The sequence below is a fragment of the Toxorhynchites rutilus genome, chromosome 1, assembly GCF_029784135.1.
Source record: "Toxorhynchites rutilus septentrionalis strain SRP chromosome 1, ASM2978413v1, whole genome shotgun sequence".
NCBI lineage: Eukaryota > Metazoa > Arthropoda > Insecta > Diptera > Culicidae > Toxorhynchites > Toxorhynchites rutilus.
Genome location: NC_073744.1, coordinates 92219932 through 92246474, shown reverse-complemented (window position 1 = coordinate 92246474; position 26543 = coordinate 92219932). Strand labels below are relative to the sequence as shown.

Sequence of the window (26543 nt, the reverse complement as noted above, 5' to 3'; positions counted from 1 at the left end):
ATTTTCAAATTTGCAAGGAAGGTTTGTCCCGATTCTGTTCCTGCACAAAGCGTCGTACGCGATATTCCGCTCCAATGCGATTATGAGAATTTTTCGATGGTAGAATTCTCAATTGCCCTCCTCTCATGTAACAATTCAGCTCCGGGGTCGGACAAGATTAAATTCAACTTGTTGAAGAATCTTCCCGTCTTGGCAAAACAGCGTTTGCTGAACTTGTTCAACAAGTTTCTGGAGCTGAATATTGTCCCGCATGACTGGAGACAACTGAGAGTGATAGCCATACGAAAACCCAACAAGCCGGCTTGCGATCACAACTCGTATAGGCCGATTGCAATGTTATCCTGTATTCGCAAATTGTTAGAGAAAATGATTCTACTTCGTTTGGACAAGTGGGTCGAAACGAACAATTTGCTGTCAAATACGCAGTTTGGCTTCCGCCGAGGTAAAGGGACGAATGATTGTCTCGCGCTGCTATCTTCTGAAATCCAAATCGCATTTGCTCGCAAAGAACAAATGGCTTCCGTTTTCCTCGATATCAAAGGGGCATTTGATTCAGTTTCCATGGAAATTCTCTCAGAGAAGCTTCATAATCGTGGACTTTCACCAATTCTGAATAATTTCCTGTACAATTTACTGTCAGAAAAGCACATGAATTTCTCTCATGGCAACTCAAAATCTTCTCGTTACAGTTTTATGGGCCTACCGCAAGGCTCCTGCCTAAGCCCCCTCTTGTACAGTTTTTACGTCAATGATATGGATGATTATCTAACTAGAGACTGCACGCTGAGACAACTTGCGGATGGAGGATGGAGTTATTTCCATCTCGGGTACTAATCCCGTCGCTCTGCAAAAGTCGTTGCAAGCAGAGTTGCAAAATCTCACACTCACTTTACTGACAGCGCAAGATATTGAGACAACATCAAAATCAACCACCAATTCCCCTGCAGTTCATGACAAATGAACCAAACTTAATTCCATGCAACCGACACTCCGTCACGTGGAACATTTGGTTTTTGCATTATTCCCCACACTCATTCGTTCCACTGTCTCACTGAGAATTTACGCCCGAAATTTTTATACGTATCTTCGATCAGCTGACAGTGGAAGGGAACAAAATTCCATACAAGGAAATATCATCTCACTGACACCGCGTCAGACGTTTAAACGCGTGTTCGTGTGTGTTTTCCTAGTATGTTTCTAGCCCCGGTCCCATTTTTGTGCCGCTTATTGCACACACATCGATGGGCAACGGCACATTTGAGTGCTGAGTTTATGGGTGTATGACCAACGAAAATTTCACCAGGACGCAATGAAAGGTGATATTTTCGGCTTGAGCATTCACTGACATCGAGAATGAACTGATATTTCTGTTGATGGAACGAAAACTATATCAAAACAAACGAGATGGTGAGCCAGCGGTCATAGGCACAGCGGCACCGCGATAGAAAGAAGTGAAGAATGTCGGTGGAGATATTTTGCACTGATAAAAATTGCTTTTCGATTTCAACATGTTCTTTCGAAATTTTGCATCCTTGGTTGTAAGATACCATGAACAATCTGTTCACGTGGGCCCTCAAGCTGGGTATCGAATTCTCTACGGAGAAAACTGAAATGGTTGTTTTTTCTAGGAAGCACGAACCCGCCCAATTCCAGCTTTACCTATCCGGCAAAACGATCCAACACTCTATGTTTTTCAAATACCTGGGTGTATATTTTGATTCTAAATGTACCTGGGGGAGACACATTGCGTATTTGAAACAGAAATGCCAGCAAAGAATCAATTTTCTCCAAACAATAACCGGAACATGGTGGGGTGCCCATCCAGGAGACCTCATTCAGTTGTACAAAACAACGATATTGTCAGTGTTAGAATATGGCAGTTTTTGCTTCCGATCAGCTGCCAGGATTCATATTCTCAAGCTGGAGAGGATACAATATCGTTGCTTGCGTATAGCCATGGGGTGTTTGCATTCGACACATATGATGAGTCTCGAAGTTTTGGCAGGAGTACCCCCGCTTACTCTTCGGTTCACAGAATTATCCTACAGATTTCTCATCCGTTGCAAGATCATGAATCCATTGGTGATTGATAACTTCGAAAATCTACTACAACTGACTCCTCAGTCAAGTTTTATGTCTTTATACCATGAGTACCTTACCCACGACGTGCACCCTTCACCAGGCATCTCCAACCAAGTTTGCTTCCCATACTTTTGCAATTCCTCTGTCATTTTTGATCTGTCCATGCGACAAAAAATCCATGGAATACCAGATCACCTACGCTCCAATGTTATTCCGTCGATATTTTCGGAAAAATATGGGAAAGTTGGATCTGATAAAATGTTCTTTACTGACGGTTCATACATAAACGGGTCCACTGGCTTCGGCATCTTCAATGAAAATTCCAGTGCCTCTTTCAAACTCGAAGATCCTTGTTCCGTATATGTCGCAGAAATGGGTGCAATATACTATGCTCTAGGGTTCATTGAAACACTGCCCATCGACCATTATTTTATTTTTTCAGACAGTCTCAGCTCAATAGAGGCAATCCGCTCAATGAAAGTTGATAAACGCTCATCTTATTTCCTAACAAGAATAAGACATCTATTGAGTGTTTTGGTCGAAAAATTATTCAAGATTACCTTAGCATGGGTTCCCTCTCATTGCTCGATTCCGGGGAATGAGAAAGCGGACTCGCTAGCTAAGGTGCTTCGCTTCGCTTCGGAAGGCACACTTTTTGAAAGGCAAATTGCCTATAATGAATTTTTCCACATTCCTCATCAGGACACACTCGTTAGTTGGCAGCGCATGTGGAGTGAAGATGAGTTCGGTCGTTGGTTACACACGATTATCCCTAAGGTTTCGACGAGTGCTTGGTTTAAGGGATTGAATGTAGGTCGTGATTTCATTCGCGTGATATCTCGGCTCATGTCCAATCACTACAACCTAAACGCGCATCTCTATCGCATTGGGCTCGCAGCAAACAATCTTTGTGATTGTGACGATGGCTACCACGACATCGAGCATGTTGTCTGGTCGTGTATCCGGTTCCATGCTGCTCGCTCCCAGCTCTCTAGAGCACTGAGAGCACAAGGCAAACAATCGGATATCCCCGTCCGGGAAATCTTAGGTAGCCGTGATCCTGATCTTTTGCTTCATCTATACCTGTTCCTCAGAAACGCCGATGTCAACGTTTAATGATGTTTCCTTCGTTGTGTCCCTGTTTCATATCCCTCCTATCCGATCTATAAACTTTTACTTAGTCGCGGCAATACATACACACACTCTTTACAGATACACGGGCCAAAGGTTGTGCAGTCCACTGATGATTCAACAAGAGCCAAAGGTTGTACCGCTTATGACAACTCTACACGAGCTGATGATTGAGCCGGCTAGTGACCATTCTATCCTGGATTCCTCGAGTCGAGAAGATGCACCACGCTAGATATGGGGTACATACTAGGGGGGAGTTGCTGATTAATGGTCAGCTGCATCCCAATAGGAAGTATCCCGTGTCGGGCACACGTACAGAGCATTGGAGACAGCAACATCCCAATTACGAGAACACTTGTAATACTAACCTCGAGCAGACCGCGAGTAATCGGTTACATAATACTAACATAGATAATAAGAAAAACTGTCAAAATATTGAACTCCGGCCCCGTCAGGCTAACGCCATATGAGCCTTGATAAAAATATATATTTTGGGAAAAAAAAAACGGTGACATTCGTCGATCAGATAGGCAGGGTCGAGGTCGAGCTCCACGCCACCTAGAAGACTACGTTCTTGACTACGCCGTTGGTATAGCGGCTTGTACGGCAGAAGATCCAAAGGATTATTGAGAGGCCATGACGATGGCGGATTGACGGAGAGCGATACAAGAAGAATTTGATGCTCATAAGCGAAATGTTACCTGAGAGTTAGTGCCATTGCCAAAAGAACGACATGTTGTAGGATCCAAATGGGCGCTAAAAGTAAAACGAACGAAGAAGATAAAGTCAGGAAATTGAAAGCTCGTATCGTTGCTCAAGGTTATTCACAGCAGTTTGGAGTCGATTATGACGGAGTATTTGCTCCAGTAACGCGTCAGCTTACTCTTAGAATGTTTCTTGCAGTAGCTGGTAAACATAAACTTGATGTTAGACACCTGCACGTGAAAACAGCGTATTTAAATGGGACGCTTGGAAAATAAATTTTTATGCGTCAGCCTCCATGTTTTGTAGTTCCCGGACAGGAGGAACCTTTATGTCTACTTAGATGAAGTATTTATTGCTTGGAACAAGCGACTGCATGATGTGTTGACGAAGATGCAATTCAAGGTTTCTTCCGCAGTTCAGTGCTTGTACATGAGGATTACAGGAAAAGCGACAACGCTCCTGTGAGTATACGTATACGATATTGTCCTCGCTTCAACAGATGAAGCTGAAATGACCCGGATTCATAAAAGTTTGCAGAAAGAATTCGAAATCACAGATTTATTTTTTGGGCATGGAAGTACTGCGAGAGAATGGAATTTTCAAAATTCGTTTGAAGCAATACATCGAGAAACTGTTATTAAAATTTAACATGGAAGAAGCTGAAGCAGAACGGTCACTCATGGAAGTAGGTTTCTTGAAGGCTGAGAACAATAGTAAATTGATCCAGGATACAACAATATACAGGAGTTTAGTTGGTGGCCTATCAGTGATAGCTAGACCTGATATAGTAACCAGCACATCGATTCTCGGACGAAAGTTCTCTGCTCCGAATGAATCGGATTGGATCGCAGCAAAGCGCTTATTGCGTTATTTGGAGGCGACAAAAGAAGATTACTTGTGTCTTGGTGGACCAAATAATGAACCATTGGTCGGATACAGCGATGCAGATTGGCCGGCGGTCAACTTCCGGTTACGTGTTCTTTTACAACTGTGCTCCGATTTCTTGGTGTAGCCAGATGAATGTGACATTAGGCCGTATGAATAAAAACAAAATTCACCTTTACTTAACTTCATTCGAGCAGTCGAGCAGTGAGGTTAAGTTTTTACTACGTTTGGTATGAATAAAAGAAACAACAAAGTATTTACTTTTCGAAAATGGATGTTTAGCTGATTTGGTATGAATAAAACAGCATTCATCAAGTATTTACTTCGTTATTATCAAGTATGCTCATGAGCATACTTTGGATCTGAAAACACTATCATTCGTTTTGATGTCATATCCGATTTATGTTTAATGCTGCTATATTGCGCTTGAAGTTAAACAAGTTAACGATCCGCATTGATGGCATTGAGCTTCGTTTACTAGTTTAGGGGAGCGTAAAAAAATTGATTGATTTTTAGGCGGAATGAACACATTTTTAAAATTTAAATTATGAATGAAAAATAACCTTCCCGTATCAATTTGGCATTCTGTTTCAATGAAAAACACTTTTGTTTGCAGGTGGTGAAAAAATCTTGTACGATATTGTTTTTGAAGACAACTTTATATTATAATGAAAAGTTTCAGTAATGATGTTGGAAAATGTATAGACTAAGGGTTAAATAAAAGTCGGAAAAAGTGTTTTAAGTGATTAAATAACATGATGTGAACATTTTCATTCAAATTTTAATATTTGAAAACTGGCTTCGTGTCTTCTAATATTATAGGTATTACACTAACGAGATAGGGACCCAAACTATGGTCCCTAATTGAAAGTCGCCACCAGACGTCGACACTATTCCTTTTTCATCGCGAATTCACGCTTTGTCCAAAAAAAAACGTTTGGAAACGAAACCTAAACAATCAGTTGATAGATGTTTGACAAAGTAAAAACTATGTTCGATAAATGTTCCTGGATAAATTACTGCGAAAGTATTGAAAGCCTACCAAGTTTGTTTATGTGTGTTTTTGGCGTATGCAATAATTCTATTTTCTAAACGAATCAATCCGGTCTATCCGATCACATATGGTTTGGTGAGAGAACAAGCGCTTCGAATGAACGCACGTTGGTGAAATAAGAACTCAGGTGTCTAGGAATGTTGATGCCATCAAACAATGATAAGATGAATCGATTACTACTCACCTCTGGATGTCGCTCGAGTTCGTGCAGCACTGTATGTTCACAAAACTCAAACACTAAATGCAGTCTTCGTTTTCTTCTGAACACCTCAAGCAAGCAGACAAGGTTCGGATGTCTAAGGTTCCTTAAAAGGCGAATTTCTCGTGAAGCAATTTTCCGAATAGCAGGGTCATCCTCTGATTCCACGAATCGCTTCACTGCGACAAGTGAGCCGGTTTCACGATCACGGCATTTGTACACTATACCATACGACCCCTCGCCTAAACGACTGAGCTTCTCGTATCTATCCATTTTACTACTTCCTCGCGTTCTGAAAGTTAAAGAAAGCAATATAATTTACTATTATAATTAATATTGTTCTCAAATTACTAAATAATGGAAAGAAAATTACAAAGTGCTATACATCTCCTCTAGATTTAACATCACGCGGTTTCGTCCGCGGATCATAATCCGCAGTGACCTCCCTTCATGGTCGTCTCAATGCCAAAATGAAGAGAAAATACAATTGCAAATAAACAGAAAATCAATAAATTTTGTAGTATCAAAAGTTTTTGGGTGTTCTGATAATCAACAGTTCGGCTGAAGAGTGCATAAGGTTGACGTCTAGATGGCGCCTCTTACAAAAATCTACTTGTCTATCACAAAGCACCATCTTTCAATGGATACGTGTCAAAATTTGACAGCAATCGGTCGATTGATTCGTGAGTCACAGCAGTGAGAGTGAAGCAACTTTAGTTATTGTGAAAAAAATGGAAAAATCACAAATCGATGAAAACGATGGCTAAATTGCATGAATTTTTGTTTATTTGGACTATAGGCTGTAAGCCCGTTAGCCTTCTTAAAATTAAACGTGAATACAGAAAACATAAAACATACAAACTTAGAACTTATACATTCAGTTGGTCTCTAAAATATAATCTTAATCTTCTTCGAATTTCTTCTGATGTCATATTTACAGAAACAACATTGGGCTTCGAATTGCTTCTGCATCCACCGTATTCGCCAGATCTGGCCCACAGCGACTATTTTCTGTTCGAAGAGAATGCTCGCTGGCAAGAAATTTAAGACCGATGATGAAGTGATTGCCGAAACTGAGGCCTATTTTGGAAAAACCGAAAGAGTATTATAAAAATGGTTTCGAAAAGTTGTAAGATCACTATAATCGCTATAATCGTGGACAATGGCACCTCCACACGGCATTTTTGGAAACCTGTGCCAATGGCCGACCCGGGAGCAACGTCGACGTAACACTTCTGCCAACCTATATCAGCACTCGTGATTACTTGACCTTTTATTATCAAAACGTTCGTGGTTTACGTACTAAAACGAACGCTTTGCTTCATTCGCTGCTCTACTGTGATTTCGATGTGGTAATTTTTCACCGAAACGTGGCTTCATTCATTGCGAATACCGAGTTGGCAGCTAACTATACAATCTATCGTTGTGATCAGAATTCTCGCACCAGCTCATTTTAACGCGGTGGCGGCGTTTTGATTGCTCTCAATCTCAGACTTGATTGCAAATCTGTGAATCTGTTAGACAGTGAGAACCTTGAACAAATTGCCGTACAAATTGTTCTTCTACATCGATCGCTCTTGCTATGCTGCATCTATATTCGTCCCAGAAGCCATCTAGATATTTATACCAAGCACGCCGAGTCTGTGCAACAACTTATAGATATGGCAAAGCCTCATGATTCAATTATCGTCGTGGGTGATTATAATCTACCGAATTTAGTGTGGAATTTCGAAGAAGACATCAACGGCCTGTTGCCACAATGCATCGTCTGAACAAGAACTTGCTCTTGTCGAGTCCATTTTGTCCGTTGGACTCAAGCAAATGAATGATCTAGTAAATGTGAATGGCACGTTACTTGACCTGGTACCCGTTAGCGGTTCAGACGGCATTGAGCTGTTTGAACCACCATCCGCTATTTTAAAAATCGACCATCATCATAAGCCGTTATTTTTAAAACTTGACGTCCATTCGCCTGGCCAGGTCAGCCCGCCCGGTGTTCCAGGAGTTCGCAGTGAGTATAAGTTTGCACGGTGTGATTTTAACGCTATCAACGCGTGAATCGGCTCGTTGAATTGGATAGAGCTTCTTGACCTCTCTGACATTGATGCAGCTGTCTCCGCCTTCTACGACAACATATATCGAATAATTCAAGACACCGTTCCTGTTAAAAGATGTAAGTCTTCCCTAAATTTCATACAACCGTGGTGGAATTCCGAACTCCGTAATCTGCGTAAACGTCTGCGAAAAGCTCGGAAACGTTATTTCCGCTCCAAAACAGCTGCAAATAAATCTGCTGTACAGTTGGCCGAAGTCGAGTATAGTGGTTTACATGAACTTAGCATGAGCTTTCGACAGTACATTGACAATTTGCAGAGTAGTTTTAAGATAAATCCATCATCTTTTTGGAATTTCGTAAACTCCCGGAAAGGCTCAGCACGTATTCCAGTGGACGTTACATACTGTAGTCAAAGCTCCTCTTCGCGGAATTCTTCCGAACAGTTTACGAAGTCGATCAGGCTTCAACTCCGCAGGAATACATCGATAACTTGCCTAGTTTTGATATTCGTCTGCAGCAAGCCACTTTCAGCCACGACGATATTCTCTGATCTGGAGAATACGGTGGATGCAGAAGCAATTCGAAGCCCAATTCATGCAATTTAGCCATCGTTTTCATCGATTTGTGATTTTTCCATTTTTTTCACAATAACTAAAGTTGCTTCACTCTCACTGCTGTGACTCACGAATCAATCGACCGATTTCTATCAAATTTTGACACGTATCCATTGAAAGATGGTGCTTTGTGATAGTCAAGTAGATTTTTGTAAGAGGCGCCATCTAGACGTCAACCTCTCTTCTGTTGACGCCTCGAAAGGTCGTGGTCCGGATCGAATTCCACCTTTCTTCATTAAGAATTGTGCTGCATCTTTGACCACCATCGTGAAGTTTATTTTCAATCGATCACTTCTTGACGGCGTCTTTCCTGAGTCATGGAAGCTAGCCTCCATAACCCCGATCTTCAATTCTGGAAACATTCATAGCGTGGAAAACTACCGTCCAATCTAAATACTGGACTGTTTGGCGAATGTCCTAGAAAGACTGCTGCACGATAAGCTGTACACGGCAGTCCGATCGTTAATCTCGGAATTTCAGCACGGGTTTATGAAGGCACGCTCCACCATTATCAATCTGATGACCTTCACTAACACTCTGGTTGGTTCCATCGAGAAGCGTCGACAAGTTGATGCCATGTATATTGACTTCTCCAAGGCGTTTGACAAAGTTCCGCATGGTCTAGCTATCACAAAACTGAGCCGCCTCGGTCTCCCTTCGTGGATTGTTCGCTGGATAGAATCGTACCTTTCGTCCAGGTAAGCTTTCGTGAAGGTTCACGATGCTACATCGGATACGTTTCACCTACCGTCCGGAGTTCCTCAGGGTAGTCACCCTGGATCTCTCATCTTTATACTTTTTATAAATGATGTATGCGACCACCTAAGCTGCTGCAAGCTCTTGTATGCAGACGACTTAAAACTCTACTGCATTATCAAGACGACGGTTAATTGTCTGGCTCTGCAATCTGATATTGATCGATGAAAGTCACTAAAGCAAACCCCATGCTTGGCTTCCTAAGAAGAAATACAGCGCAATTTGACGACGTACATGACATGGAGTCACTGTACTGTTCTCTGGTTCGCAGAATGCTAGAGTACGGAGTGCAAATCTGAGCCCCGTATTATAGTGTGCACGTAACACGTATCGAATAAATCCAGAAACGTTTCATAAGAATTGCGTTACGGCGGCTCCCATGGAAAAATCCCGACAATCTACCGCCTTACAAACATCGATGCGCTCTCATCGGACTTCAAACTCTGTCGAGTCGGCGTAGTTTTCTGCAAAGACTGTTCATCTACGACGTCCTCAGCAACATCGACTGCGGTAGCTTACTGCAAAATATAAATATTCACGTTCCGAACCGCCAACTCCGAAGCACTTCCTTTCTCATAGTTCAAGGACACCGTACTATTTACATACGGATATAACAATCCGCTAGATAGATGCTGTAGGCTTTTTAACGATGTGCACGATATTTTTGATTTCAACATAAGTAGACTAGTTTTTAAAAATAGAATTAAGAATGTCTAAATAGTCTGTGTGGTCTATGATCAAAGAAAAAAATATATTTATCGCCCTCAAGGGCAATTATGTTGAATAATAAAATTGAATTTTGCAAAAAAAAAAAATTTACTGTGTTACATTATAAACTTTTCAGCCGAACTGTTATAAAAGATACTACAATGATTGAAGAACTAAATGCGGAGAGCTTTATGCTTTATTGGAGGATCGTAGGGATCAAAACGCACCAAATCAAGGTTTCAATTAAATAAACACCGCTTGTTGGGCAATAACAGTACGAAACTATGATAAATTTGGTTGCATTGGTATACCTTTCGGCTTTCAGAGCACTTCCTGCGCTCGAGTCCCCAGAGGTCCATCTGAAAGGAAGATTACTGGTACTATAAAGCATTAAAATGGCGAAAGCGTTGAGAAAAAACGTGGATGGTGGATAGTTTATCGGCAACGACATGTACTTAAAATTTTTTTTATGGTATCAATTCATGGTTCGGAAGGTATAGTCAAATTTGGATATCACCCAACTCTTGATTCGTTTAGTTTTAGACCACTGGATCGTTTGATGACCGGAAAAGGTGTAATACTTGTTAATATTTCCTAGGAAAATGGCAACGTTTGGGCTTTATGAGCCAATTTTCTTTGTACCCAAATTTAATTAATTTTGAGATTTGAAATCGTGTTTATTCGGACAATTCTAAAAATGTTGAGCAGAAAAATTTCTGAAATAGTGCTTGCAAGCGAACATTTGAATGATGCTGTGTTCTACATCGATCGACTCTAGTCAAATTACAAAACGAACTAATTGTGGTTTTCATCACCTTACTTTCCCAACCACGAACTGGACAACCCTGTATGTTCTTATACTATTCCACATACTAACCCCATTTTAGTACTCTTAAGATTACAATGCGAATAAATTACTCTCCAAGCGTAGGAGCTTTACCTTCTTGGGAGTAATGGCAAATGGTTACCAAATAACCATAACCGTTTTTGTCCAAACCATTTGTCCATATAGCCTGATATTTCACTTTCTTTTTACTGGATAGATGAGTTTATTTTTTGTACCATTTATCAGCTGTTGATGACTAGCTTTGAATGCAATTCACTTTTTCGGGGTTCATGATGCCGATTACAAGAAGCAAAACTTTCAATTCAATTTTCGTTTGTAACCCTGCCTATTCCAATATCGGCATTCATTATGTCAACTTTCGTGAGACGCATTACACAAAACCAAGACTTTTCTGGTAATTTAATGTTGATGAAAAATCGATATTCTTCGGTAGACAGATTTCACGGTTATTAGGGCATATACCATATATGACCAATCTGGAACGATTTTCTCGAGGGAAACCATCAGTGCGTGTCCGAAGAACACATGTAACGAAACTGCGAATATAATTGATTTTTTTACTTGAATCGATGACAATCACGAGAAAGTTTCAAAATTGCGTTCGTGTTTATTGTCGCTGTTGTCTGGAACAACTGAATGTGTAAAATTGTGGGTAGCTTTCGTTGTACACCGCCAGAAGGTAACCTAAGCAACGAATATACAAAACAGAAACTATGCTGTATTGAATAGCCGTTGCCATACATTTTTCCTATCCATATAGTTTGGGAACATACAGAAAACAAGTGGTTATTATGATCTGAACAACCGACAGAACCGATTCTATTGTTTTAAAAATGTATTTATTTCATCCATAATCCATAAATTTTAGCTTCGCGTCAACGTGAATTGATCGAAACTCAAAATCTTGGGAACATATTTTGGTTGCATTTGAGTTCGCAATCAAAATGCACCAAATTATTTGTTTGAGTTTTTCGTTATGAAATAGAATTAGGGTATGATTTAGAGCTTATATTCAGTTGTTTCTAAAACAATGTTCTTCTAAGTGATTCACTTTTGCATTCGGTGAAACCATATCGCAAAACATTATTCAGTCATCTCAGATGTGAAATTTTTAAATACTTCTACACATTGAATGTCAATCCAAGCAAGTATTTTTCATCATGAGAACATAAAAAAGTCACAAAGTGTAGGAGTAATGGGAGCAAAGTGGTCACTTGCTGGTTTGATAGTATAAATATTGGCTATAGATGTGGTATTGATAGTATCCTTATGTTTGAAGAATTTAATGAATTTTGAGTCACCAGTACAACAGTACAAGCATGTCAAAATATAAATAAAAACAGAAATTACTGTCTTGATAGCCATTTGGCCGTAGTTCTGTGCGCATGGTATCTAAGGAATTTCTGGTGGAATTTGGTTTGTTCAATCTGATATGTTCTAGAGGCGAATGAACTGAAAAGTTTAAACCCTCTTAAAACCAAAAGAAGAAGAAGGAGAATCTGACATGTTGGACAAATCATCAGTTTGGACGATTGATGTTTCGAGAATTGAACATACCAAAGTCATGTGCTCCCGTGGCCGAGAGGTCACAAATTATCAAGCCGGCGGTTTGAGTTTGATTCCCATTCTGGCCGCAGGATGTTTCACCAAACAAAATTTCTTCCGCCTTAAGCTGCGGTCACGCGTACTCTAGAGCTTGCCTCTCAGAATACACTCATGGTGTATCTAATATATGACCATCATCTCAAGTCATCTTTATGTTTTCTTTAAGTGTCTCTTGATAATCACTCATACATTTTAGATTGGGCGGAATTGGGTGGATCAATGTGGTCGAGTGAATTTATTTATTTATTTATTTACTACGGCTTCAGCTAAAATGCTGCACAGACTGAAAACTCTTATAATATTTGCATCATCCTATTTCTAAAACTTTGTCTACATATATTAAAATAAAAACAAATCAGAAATATTTAATAAAGTAAAGCTCATTTCAAGAGGATGGTTTTGTCCGAGCACAGTGTGATGTCTAGCGGTCGCGAATAGCAAACGCTGGCGAGAACGTCTTGCTGGAACAAAAATATTCATCTGCTGCAAGAGATCTGGGCAGTCGATTCGGTTGCTGATTAAATCGAACGCAAATATTCCCCGCAGGTATTCTCTTCCCTGACGTAGCGTTTCTAGGCTTATTAGTCCACACTCCATATGACATGGAGGTAATCTAACCGGATCACTCCATGGTAATCTTGCATATCTAGCATATCGAACGAAGCTCCGTTGAACTCTTTCGGTCCGAGCGATATGAACTTCGTGATAAGGGGCCCAGACTGGAACACCATATTCAAGTACACTGCGAACGAGTCAGCAATATAGTGCCTTCAAATCGTACACATCGCGGAATTCAGATGCGTTTCGGCGTATGAAACCGAGAATTGCGAAAGCCTTTGCAGTGGTTACAGTGATGTGTTCGTTGGATGTTAGTTTGCAGTCCATTGTTACCCCTAAATCATTGATCGATGTGACACGGTCCATTCTGCTGCTGTTCACTTTGCAATTAAAATTCAGCTGTGTCCGAGATTTGTTGAAGGAAATTATTTTGCATTTCGTTGCGTTCATTTCCATTGCATTTGATATGCATCAACTCGCCACGGTGTCAACCTCATGTTGCAATCATGTTGCACAATCAACCGGTGAGATGATTACTCGGTAGATCCTTTGGCTGGGTCGACAGAGTTCAATGCACTGACAATGTCTGCTACCGTGAAAACTAGACACGGAAAGTTTATATTATACGACGGCAATGAATTCAACAATTCCTGGGAGTCAGGCGGGGAATCAGTATTATAGACGGATTTGAAAAAAGAAGCGAAGAGCTCGACTGAGCCGTCGCTATCGTCACTGTTCCTTTGATCGAAGGAAATTATCGACGGAATCGACTGTGCGTTTTTCCGATTCTTGAAAAATCGCCAGAAAGAGGAGGGATTTGCCTTGATTTCGTTTTGGATTCCAAATATATACTCACGTAGTCAGCTTCCAGCCTCCTGAGTTCAGTGCGGATGACGCAAAAAACGGCGTCGAGCTTTACGGAGAACATTGCGTCGATGTCGAAGCTCAACGTTCCACCACGGTTGATTGTTCAACCGGCGACGATTGGTACTGCGACGAGGCGTATGTGTGCTTATGATTCTGAACAGAACTCCATAGAACGCTGCAACTGCAGCGTTGACGTTTAAGCCGTGAAGAATTTCAGTACTTGCGGTTTGATGCTTCGGTTTTCTGCGTGAGTTTGAGGAGAACTCCGTTCCCTAATCAGCTGGCCTTTGGTTCTTTGCTGGAGCGGTACTAATTGTCCCTTTCGCAGGGCTTCTTGCTGCCGTGGTCACTCCAATTTTCTGGCGTCCTCGACTGCATATAATGAAGAAGGCCCACTGGTCGGACCTGACCAGCAGACGTTAACCACTGTGGCGTTCCCATTTAAATCATTTCTATGGGAAATTGCGGAGAAAATAAACACACGTGTGCTCGGTTCGGTTTTCAAGATAGAGAATGTAATTACACGTTTATTGTATATAGGGGAGAATATAGGTTTACAGTACAGTGCAAATTCAATTTAATTGAATTCATCGCTTACACTGCTAATATTCCCCCTTAACCGGGAATTTAGGCTATGCCCAAAATCTTCTGTGCTTGTACAAATCTGAGAACTGCAACTGGTTTCGTGAGAGTATCGGCCTTTTGTGGGTCTGAACTGACGAATTGTAGTTTAACTGACTTATTATCCAGCTGTTCTCACACGAAATGATGTCTTACATCAATGTGTTTGCTTCTAGGTGAGTAACCAATCTCTTTTTCTGTCAGACAAATCGTACTGCGTTTATCGCAGTATATTGAAACCGACTGCATAACTTCAAACAACTAAGCACGGAATGCACGCCACCAAAGTACCTCCTGTGATGCAGCCGTTAAACCATGTACTCGGCTTCTGTGGTACAGAGCGCAACCGTTGGCTGCTTGCGCAAACTCCAAGACACGGATCCACCGTAATACTGAAAAACATATCCGGTGACCGATCGTCTTGAGTCAGGTTCATTACCCCAATCAGCATCGCTGAAACCTTCGAAAACTGCCTTATCTCGCTTCCGGTAAACCAGCTCCATCATTTTGGTACACTTGAGAGATCGTAGAATGCGTTTGGCTGCCATCCAATGAGCCTCACCAGGATTACTGAAAAAATTTCTTACGGCGTTCACTGCATATGCGATATCCGGTCGTGTATACTGTGAGGTGCGTAGAAGAGAGATTAAATCATTGTGCCTACCCCTCGCAGCTGACAGTATAACAGTGATGTTGGTGTTATATCATAGCAGCAGTAGTAGCACACATGTCACATCATTTCCTCCTTCAGCAGACAACGGTCGAATAGCTAAGCCACACTTAATATTTCCTCTCTGTATCGGGTGATTTAACTGTAGGCTTATACTACCGGCATTGAGGAACCCTTGCAGTGAATATCGGAAGCTCCACATATACTGCGCTATGAACTGTAGTCCACCTGCTAATTCACGGTACAGAACATCCTGCATCCTCGTCTTCTCTTCTTCAGTCTTCGGTCCCATTGCTTTCGTCAGTCGCTGATTCATCTCAGCAGGCGTCGAGATCGGGTTACTGTCAACCATGTTAAACCTCTGCAGTAACTCATCGATGTACCGTTCTTGATCTAATATACCTGTCCTATCGTTTCGAGTGATCCGTATGCCAAGCACCTGGTTGGCTTCTCCAAGATATTTCATATAGAATTTAGCTGACAGCTGTTTCTTCACATCGTCGACCCATTCCGGTTCATTCGAAAATATTAAAAGGTCATCGACATAGACTGCAATGACGATGATATACTCTTTCCATCAGACTTGAAGTAGACGCATGGGTCGTAACTGAATCGCTTCAGACCAATGCTCTTCAGCTTTACGTTCCATACTCGACTTGCCTGTTTTAAGCCGTACAGCGCTTTTCGCAAGCGACACACTTTCTGTGGAGGCTTTGAATAAACGAATCTTTCCGACTGCTCCATAAGAATTTCTTCGTTGGACAAATTTCCTAGCAGAAAGGCTGTTACAGCATCCATTTGATGCACACGTAAATCCATTTAGGCTGCCATCGCCATTAGGTACCGGATGCTGGCATACCTGACTACAGGCGAATACGTTTCGTTGTAGTCGCCTTTCACTTGCGAAAATCCCTCAACCACAAGTCGAGCTTTCAATCGCTCTACTAACCTAAACGAATTTGTCTTCACTTTGTAGACCCATTTACACATTAGAGGCTTCCGCCCTGGTGGCAAATCTATCAGTTCCCATGTACCATTCGATTTAAGAGCTTCAAATTCGACTTCCATCATAGCACGCCGCCACAATAGTTTTTCGTTTGACCGCATAGCATCTTGGAAAGACTACGACTCAGTGCCAACGTGTATAGAAGTTTCCTGCGAAAACGGAGATTTTTGAGGAAGAGCACTGCACGTCATATCAAAGTTATGATACTTGCCTGGAAGTCGGCGCTCCCTCTCGCCGTGCCTGACAACATGTTGTAAATCTTCTTGTAGTGGAGGGAGCGCAGTCGATTCTGGAGCGGGTGCGTCTGCTGAGTCATACGCGCTATCAAAGTAGGACTCATCACCATCACTATTATCGGATTCTGAAACCAGTGCCTCTGTTGTCATCGTTCGACCATTATCGTTGGGAACTGATTCATCTTCAACAAGTAACTGTATTGTTGAATACGGTTGATGTCTTCTCTGCCTCGCTCAAAAAGACGATATCGCGAGCTACTATAACCCTTTTTGTTCTTGGTACGTAGACACGCATTCGCTTTGACTGTGTAGCGAAACCAAGAAAAATACCAGGTTCCGATTTCGCATCCCATTTACATCTGTGTGCTTTCGGTACATAGCACATAACCTTTTTTTGTAGCCCCGACAGATCTGGTTTCTTGCCACTGAACTGCTCCTCTGGTGTTACAGTCACACCCTTTGTTGGCGACCGATTGATTAGAAAAGCTGCCGTTGCTGTAGCTTCAGCCCAGAAACTTTTATCCAACCCAGCATCAAACATCAGACATCTCGCTTTCTTGACGACCGTTCGATTCATGCGCTCAGCTAATCCGTTCTACCCTGGATTGTGAGGAACTGTCATTTCGTGGTGGATGCCGAAAGAGCGCATAAACATTCGCATTAACGTACTCCATTTTCGAAAAATGCTTTGAAATCCTTGAAACATTCAAAAACTTCCTTTTTAGAGCTCAGGAAGTAAATGAACAGCTTCCGGCTGACGTCGTCGATAAATGTCAGGAAACATCTGCTACCGCCAAGAGACTCGTCTTCCATAGTGCCGCAGAGGTCGGAATGAATCAACTCCAGAACTTCACATGCTCTGGATCCCTTCTTGTTAAATGGCTTATTTTTATCCCAACAATTTATTTTATTAGGCTCATTTAGCAATTCAGCTGTAACAGAGCCGAATTCGTTCGTGTACATTTTTTATCCTAAGATAACTTTTGTTATATACTACACTGTTACCATTTTGAGGCGTAAGAGTCATCGCTGCGTGTCGCTTGTCAGATTTATCCAGTTTATCCGTTGAATGTTTCTGCCGACATTCTGAAGCGTAGTGCCCTGATCGTTTGCACTTGAAGCACTTCACAGTGGATTTATCGCTTTTCTTCTTCCCTTTTTATTACTGGCTGTAGAAGGCTTCCGCGTTGCGCTGCTTTTGGAACCGAGCACATTTTCACGTCCTGGAGAATTTTTGCATTTACAGTATCTGCAGTTATTCGTGTTCCGGACGCCTCGAGACCCATTATCATTGCAATCCCATCAGCAACAAACATGCCAACCAAGTATCGTCGACCACAAAGCCAATTTCTGACAACTTGTGGCTGGTCGACATCAGCTCACTGACATATTCCTCCACCGGCGAACAATCAGATAAGCGTATACGTGTCAACCTACGCAGCAATCCGATCCGCCGGGTCATCCCATGATCCCATCATCTGGAATGCATGTTTCAAGTTTATCCAGGCTTGTTTTGCTATCCTAGCGCTCTGAACTAAACTGTAATTTACCGTTTCAATGCTCAGGCAAACTGTAGCTAATGCCCGCAATGACTGCGCATCCTCCTGATCAACCTCCTATCGTGTAATCGTATCCCAAGTTCCTTCCCGAATCAAAAGCATCTAGGTTGCAAACGCCCACGAACTGTAGTTTTCCCGGTCCCCCCTTTGAAATTATCTTTCACTATAAAATTCCTAGTACTTCTACCAAAACTCGACATTATAATATCAGATTATTTTTAGACGCAATTCTCGTCCAAGATTTTTCAACCACTTGCAAATAACATATTTCTCCGTTACGTTACATGCCAAATTTGGTTTTATTTGCTTGATTAATTCCCGAGTAATGCAGAAATTTGGGTTTTAATTGTATGGCAGCCGTGGCCGAGTGGTTACCATCTCACATTATCATGCCGGGTGTTCGGGTTCGATTCCCGTTCTGGCCGGGGGATTTTTCGTCAGAGAAATTTCCTTCGACTTGCACTGTGGTCACGCGTATTCTAGAGCTTGCCCCTCGGAATACATTCAAGGCGTGTTATTTGGCTTAAGAAATCTCAACTAAGTATTAATAAATGACGCTAGCTAATACATACGTTGAGACGGCAAGAGTTTCACAGGGAACGTTAACGCCATTCAAGAAGTTGTATGGCAACCACTCCCTTAGAGAGGGGGGTGGAGTGTCTAACCACCATAGAATTATTTATTGCACCCTTAAACCTTCATATGCCTAATTTGGTTTCATTTGCTTGATTAATTCTCGAGTAATGCAAAAACTTGTGCTTCCTTCATATGGCGGAGCTTGTAATGACCCTGTCAATTGACATTTGGCTGATTTGTCTGTGTTTCAGTTTTATTTCAGTGATGGGAGAGTCATTACTATAGGCAATTATGAACGGATCTTACATAACCCTCCTGTCTTCTATACCGATGGATCGAAAATGGGTAACAGAACAGGTGCTGGAGTGTATGGTCCCAGAATAAAAATTTCTGTAGTTATGGGGAACTTGCCAACAGTTTTTCAGGCAGGAGTAGCTGCAATAATAGAATGTATAAATGTTTGCCTCAAAATAAATTATATACATGCTAACATTTGCATCTCCTAAGACAGTCAAGCGGTTATGTCCCAGATTCATCGCAAGACGCGAAGGGTTGCCTACCCTTCATGTTGGGAACATCGTGGAGGAAATGTGTCGTGACTAGGGTACCTGGAACGAAGTGAACAGTGCAATCGTGCACATCATGTTCGAGCTACAGCGGAAGTGGAGGACCGACCAGCATGCTGAAAACGCCCGACTATAGAAAAAGAACAACTGCGAAAGGTTGTTGCAACGACCCCACGAGAGTTGCCATGACGGAGTACGCGTTATGTTGGAGGGCACTATCTAATCGGCGTTCCTCTGAGAAGAGTTGGAGGGCGCTTCCTAATCGGTTAACTTCTCGACAGGTGAGAAATCCCGCGAAGGTGGCTGTGATGGATTGCGCTTCAAGTTGGAGGGCAATTCCTAATCGGTACACCTCACGACGGGTAAGCGGAATCTGGCGAGAAGGAACAACAAAATGTGAGCTGGCAATGAAGGATGGTAGATTGGAAGGAGGAACACTGCGGGTGTCGTTTCGACGGAGCCAGCGCCAAGGAGAACGTATTCAAATCGGTGTGTACCCCACGAGAGTTGCTGTGGCGGAGTGCGTGTCACGATGGAGGACGCTGCCTAGCTTAAACACGCCGAGTATTAAAATTACTCTACAATTGCTGAGTCTTAAGAAAGATGGGGGTCTCCGTAGCCACATTGGTTGCGCGTTCGCATAGTAAGCGATCGATCGTAAGTTCAAAACTTAGGGCACTCATTGACCATCTTTGTGTCGTTACAGAATATGTACGTTCACGCAACAATCATCAGCGATGGAGATCGATCTACGGTCGAAATAAGATCGATTCATCCATACAACTGCTCTGCTCTACAAGATACATCGGGCTGCTGTTCTACAAATAACTCAACAATGATCAATCAACTGTCTCCGCTGTCCGGTCCAACTGGATAATGAAAGAACAGAAGGAAAACTCTTACGCTTAAATGGCTACTGTGTAAATGTGTACCATATGCAATGGTATAGAAGAGAATACTCTAACGCCGAAAAATGACAACTGTGTAATGTGCTAATTATAGATATGATAAACATGTGACATGTACACGATTCAAATTCGGCTCTGTTACAGATAAAATGCAAATGAGCCTAACATAAACAAAAAGGATAAAAAAAAATAAGAAAGACTTCAGCACATTCACTGGCCTTACAATAGGACACTGTCCGAGTAAATACCATCTCAAAAACATAGGTTTAGTGCAAGATGATATTTGTCGCTTTTGAAATGCCGAAAAAAAAATTACTCATTATGAATCGAAACAATCTTAACATTTTCATTATTCGTTTAGATTTCCCATCGGTTCTAAATCGTCCGCCGAGGATGTTCCAAGACTTTTCCCAGAGTCGTCGGCCAATTCATATGAGCTAGTACTTATCCTGGCGAGGATAACACACAGCACATAGCAGGGGCTCAGTCTGGGATTATAATATTGAGCTGCAGATGAAACACGGAAATTTGTTTCAGGACCCCTTGACCCACTTTATGGAAAAGTGCTTTATGTTGGTATCGCATATTGTACAATGATTAGTTTTTAGTTTTGTTGCCTTCCTGACTGTTTGTAGACTAAATCAAAAATTAGTCTATCCACTTCTACCCTTTTTCCTATGCTCTCCTCATTTGCCAATTCTATGTTCGTCCCCTCTTCCAATTATATCATGATTCATGACCAAAAAGCACGTAGTGTAGTGTTTAAAACATATTCAATTTCTAAAATTCGTGAATCCCATAGCTTTTGATCCGTAGGAACATATGTTTTAATATATGTGTTTCTTGTTCCATTCAAACACTCGACAGGATTGGATTGCCTGTGATGTCGGGATGATGATGTGACCTTGGAATTCGTGCGAAAGAAAGGTCAACGCATTATCTGTTACTCTGGAGTTGAGAACCTTCCGAACCAATTCAGTTCTAGGATTTGGCCCACCTGCCCCGAGGAGATTCTACGAAGAGGAAATAAAAGACAATGTTTTGAGAACAGATTCATCGTGACCAATAAATGGGAATTGCCGTGTTTACCTCGAGGTTGGGATTGAATGAAATCTACCGCTAAAATTTTGAACGATTTGGTGGTTATCCGTTGTTTCCCCATTTCAGGATGCTGTGATCGAGTTAGGGGTTTGTTCTGCTGACATATAGTACACTGACGAATGTGTGCGGACATATTTGGTCATCCGTGGCCAAACTTTTTTTTTTGCGGATCTTGTGAATGGTTTTTTCCATGCTATTGTGGAGCGCATTAATATGCTCTTCCACTAAAATATGATTTCGCCTTTTTTCCGGAATACACATCTTCCACTCAAATCGATAGTCTAAATTATCATTCTTAATTGGGACAAATTTCTTAAGTTTACCGTTGTCGATTCTAAAATCATTTTTCGGACTTTCCACAACTTTTTTAGCATTTTAGCATACCAATCATGATTCCACTCCCACAACTTCAACCTAACGGGGTAATGTGTCAGGAATAACATTATCAACCCCTCGACGATGCTTAATGGACATCTTGTGTCTTTGGAGGTGCGCCGGCTACTTTATGTCAACGCCGACGCATCTGTGATTACTGTAAATCGAGAGTCTTCTACGTAGCATCTGAATTTCTGTATCGAGTTAAGAACCGCAAGTGCTTCCTTTCCGGTTGCACAGTAACGTTGTTGAGCATCACTCAATTTTTGTGAATGATACGCGATCGGTTTTCGATTTCCTCGTGCATTTGTGTTAGAACTCCGGATTTGTAAGAATCGGAGTGCTTATGGGCAGTTTCTTGATCATGGAAAGGTCGTTTCCCGTGCTTTGGTTTATTTTGAGCAAATCAGTCAAGAGTTGAACCATCCCTCTGTCCTCCGATATAAATCGTCTATAGTAGTTACTCATACCCAGAAATCTACGTAATGCTTTGAGACTAAAATATTTTTTGGTCTGTTCCTCGAACCTGTCGGTACATGGTTACGTTACCTCAAATATTTCAGTCGAATTTTTTCATGTTCAATGTTTGACATTGTTGATAATTGAAGAATAGCAAAGAAAATATTGATTGTACAAATTTCAAACCAAACTTTATCTGTCAAAAAGTGTCAAATATTTTACCTACGGACAAACAGTGTACAGACCAGCTGGGTGATTGATTGTTTCTAGGATCGTTAGCAAAATCTCAAGCAGAACTGTTATTGGGATACCCAATTCATGTGAAAACAAAGGGAAAATGTCAGTGGGATAGTCGATATGTTGACTCCTGTCAGTTCAATAGGGGTTCTCTTAAGACGCCATTCCAGGTGGTACAGACAGTGCCATCTGTCAGTTACTGTTTGATTTAGGTTTGTGAATTTGACAGTTTGACTGTTTGACAGATGACAATTCGTTCAATGAAAATCGATTTACAAAGCAAGCAACCATAATTTTGAGGCAATAATTTTGAAACGTTTACTATTTTTGAATCCCAAAAATGTTCGTTTTACTTTCCGTCAAATTTCACAACTATAAAATTGGTGAGATTTGTTTCCAAAACAGCGCTTTGATACTAAACAAACAAATGTCCGATTCATGATACTTCTTATAAGTACAAGACATTGCACAAATACAATATAATTGTAAAAGGGTACCTTCTTGGAAGTAATGGCAAATGATTACCAAATAACCATAGTCGTTTTTCTCCAAACCATTTGTCCATACAGCCAGCCACTATTGCTTTTGTTTCGTTGGATGGTTGAGATTTTTGTTTGTCCCATTTTTCTCCATCCGGCAAACGGTTCAGAGGAATCTTCACTCGTTTGAGATTTAACATGTAGGAGTTTCCCGAAAGGTTTTACACAGTCGAATCAATTTTCATTTAGTTTTATTTGCAGTTTTTTCATCACATCATCACATGTTCAGATTAAACACTTTCAGAATCACTGCACAAAGAAAACTTAACTATCTATTATTGACGCAAAATCGAACAAGTATCCATTTCAATATACATGATATTCTCTAGAACACAATTTAACTCTCCATAAAGAATATCAAACAAAACATAATCGTAGCTTAATTTTTTTTCCACTTTTCAATAAGTTTTTTTATTACATGAGAGCTCAAATGATTGAGTTCTAACGTGTTGGTAGTTTTTTTTCGAAATAAAGTAAATCTGTTAACAATCCAAGGAAGCTCCAAGCGAGTGCTGAATGGTAACCGAAGCAACCGATTTACAAAACAAAAGTTCCCCTCATTCGAGTTGTAGTCACGTATTTCGTTCATATCTGTTTGTCGGGTTACGAGAGCTCGGAAACGAGATGAAATACAAAACTATCTTCTATCGGAGGGCCTTTTTCTCTGAATTGTTTAATCTGTCGAAAGAAACTGTTTTGTAAAAAATCGTATTGAAAAAAAGGACTTATAATTGGATTGAAGTAACTGAATCAGTATAATATCTTAAAACATCAGTTTGTGCTAGCTCTCATGAATAAATATCCTTACTTCAACAGTATTTACCCAAAGCGTAATTTTTGAAATAGGGGTGCTCATACACTGTTTGACCGAAGCCAAATATTTTACACTCTTTGACAGTAAAATTTTGATCAACGTGTACTGATCAAATATATTCGAAACAAAACACGACAAGCAAATATAAATATATATTCAGTTATTGGATGCCTAAAATGCCGGATAAACAGTGTACGGCTCCTTAAGTAGGCTGACCAAATAGTTCAGGAATAAAAACGTTAACACGTAAACCTGAAACTAAAAAAAATTAAAAATTTCAATGAGTCAATAAAACCGAGAATAAAACCAATCAGACAAACATTCTTAATTCTCCTGTACTCGCGCGCCAAATCGTAACTTGTATACTCACAGACTGTGAGTGTCGCTGATTTATTACTATTGTGTATTTTTAGGCGTTATTGGTATTTATTTAACACTAAACCTACCACGAGAGGTCAAATGACCCATTTTAAACTTTTAGTCAACATTTTCTTGCAAATTGCATTGTAACAACATAATTTACGTACACTATTTCTCTTAAAACATACATCAATTGTATTTTTGAGTGTTTACTCCTCTCTTGTTATTTTTTTACCGAGTAATAACGGGTATTTCAATAGGGACGCTATAAAAATAGACCGATAGGGACAACAAACGACGCCATATTTTTTCCCGCTCTCTTGACATTTCTCTTCAGTAAGGTTTGCCATTTCATAATGGAAAGATATACGATCCAGCAACGAGTTGAGATTATTAATATTTACTACCGAAATTCGAAGTCAACGGCCTCAACTTTAAGAGCTCTACGTCCAAATTATGGGCGTCATAATCGTTCTGCCAGATCAATAATTGAGCGACTAGTGGAAATTTTGAATCCACAGGCACAGTACAAAACGTTCCCGTTCCAGTGAGACAAAGAAGGGCCAGTAGTGTCGAGAATATTGCTGCCGCTAGCGCATCAATTGAGGAAGACCCAAATCAGTCTCTCACACGTCGTTCTCAAGCTTTGGGCTTCTCTGTGACGTCGTTGTGGCAAATTTTGCGAAAATATCTTGGCCTACATCCTTACAAAATCAAATTGACGTAAGTATGTTCGTGAATTGAAAATGATGAGCTCATTTTTGGCTGAATGACTTCGTCAATAAGCAAAATATGCGTTATTGGTCAGGCAGCACACGTACTCCATGAGTCACCATTGCATCCCGAAAAAATTACGTTTGTTGCGGTTTCGGCGGCGTCATTAAGCCGCACTTCTTCCGTGATGATCAAGACCGGCACGTTACTGTGAATGGGAATCGCTACCGCTCAATGATAACCGAATATGTTTTGCCTGAATTGAATGATATGGACTTGGACAATATGCGGTTTCAACAGGACGGCACCACACAGCGAATTTAACAATCAATTTATTGAAAACCATGTTTGATGAGCGTGTTATCTCACGAAATGGCCCAGTCAATTGGCCGCCTCGGTCATGCGATTTGAAACCGTTAGACTATTTCCTGTGGGGCTACGTCAAGTGTATGACCGATGCAAACAAGCCAGCGACGATTGATATTGATATTTATATTTATTATTAACAGAATCATCTGACGACATGGTCTACATGATAAAATGTTACATGATTAGGTACTAAACTACACTAAATCTCGATTAAGCAAGCGATTCTTGAAAGTTTCACAACTAATATTGAAGTCGAACAAATGAAAAACAGAATTAAACATATAACACATAGCACAAATTGGTTCATTTTGTCCGTAAACTGTCCGGTGGAAAGGAATACGAAGAAAAGTCGTAGAACGGAGAAATCTCATTCATCACATTCACGTATAGTTTAGCTAGAATTTCAGGAGCGTCGATTGTCCCAAGAAGTCGTTTTCCAACGAAGACCGCGCGCATATTGTCTCTTCTTTTAGCCAGTGTGTCCATGTTCAGCAGCTTGCATCGACTTTCGTATGGAGGAAGCGCCATCGGGTCCCTCCAAGGAAGATTCCGAAGCGCAAACCTGATCAATTTCCTCTGAACATACTCATTCCGTACGGACCAAATATCAGTGTAAGGACTCCAGACAACCACTGCCGTTTCAAGGATTGAGCGGACGAGTGCATAGAAAAGTGCTCTTAAGCAGTACGGATCACGAAAGTTCTTAGCGATTTTCATTATGAATCCCAGATTTTTGTTTGCTTTAGCGATGATATTACTGTAGTGATTCTGAAAGGTAAGTCCACTATCCAAAAGGACACCCAAATCTTTGACTACTTTCACTCGTTGATTTTTTTGCTGGTTAATAGAATAAAGGGTGTGTCACATCAAATTGCAACACGGAAAAAACGCTGTAGAAATTCGCCCAGTAGACCGATCCTTTTGAAAATTTTAGACAGTAAAATAAAAACTATTAAACAACTTTTGGCATTTTCTTTTTATTCATACTTCGAGCCCAAGCCCGTATGCTCGCACCTTCCTCTTCACCCCGTCCATAAGGTTCTGTACAACGTCAGGTTGTAGTTTTTTTTTGAACAGAAATACATTTTCTCTTGAAGTCCGCCTCCGATTTGACAACTTTTGGGTTCTTCCGGAGGGCCTGCTTCATAATCGCCCAATATTTCTCTATTGGGCGAAGCTCCGGCGCGTTGGGCGGGTTCATTTCCTTTGGCACGAAGGTGACCCCGTTGGCTTCGTACCACTCCAACACGTCCTTTGAATAGTGGCACGAAGCGAGATCCGGCCAGAAGATGGTCGGGCCCTCGTGCTGCTTCAATAGTGGTAGTAAGCGCTTCTGTAGGCACTCCTTAAGGTAAATCTGCCCGTT

At 41.1% G+C, this 26543-nt stretch overlaps 1 protein-coding gene across 12 annotated transcripts in view; it reads right to left on the bottom strand.

Annotated features, from left to right (window-relative positions):
• LOC129762050 (cyclin-dependent kinase-like 1) overlaps positions 1–26543 on the bottom strand; it is an 87056-nt gene that overhangs the window by 18680 nt on the left and 41833 nt on the right. Inside the window, exons 1-4 of one of the 12 annotated variants that reach the window (XM_055760763.1) lie at positions 11068–11657; positions 10502–10549; positions 6430–6514; positions 6042–6348 (exon numbers count right to left, since the gene is read on the bottom strand). In XM_055760763.1, the coding sequence (XP_055616738.1) occupies positions 6042–6348; positions 6430–6485 (363 nt within the window). In that variant the 5' untranslated portion in view covers positions 6486–6514; positions 10502–10549; positions 11068–11657. Of the gene's footprint in view, positions 1–6041; positions 6349–6429; positions 6515–10501; positions 10571–11067; positions 11658–22878; positions 23392–26543 lie in introns of those variants that run through there. The other 11 variants (XM_055760065.1, XM_055760132.1, XM_055760206.1 and 8 more) reach the window with 11 other exon arrangements.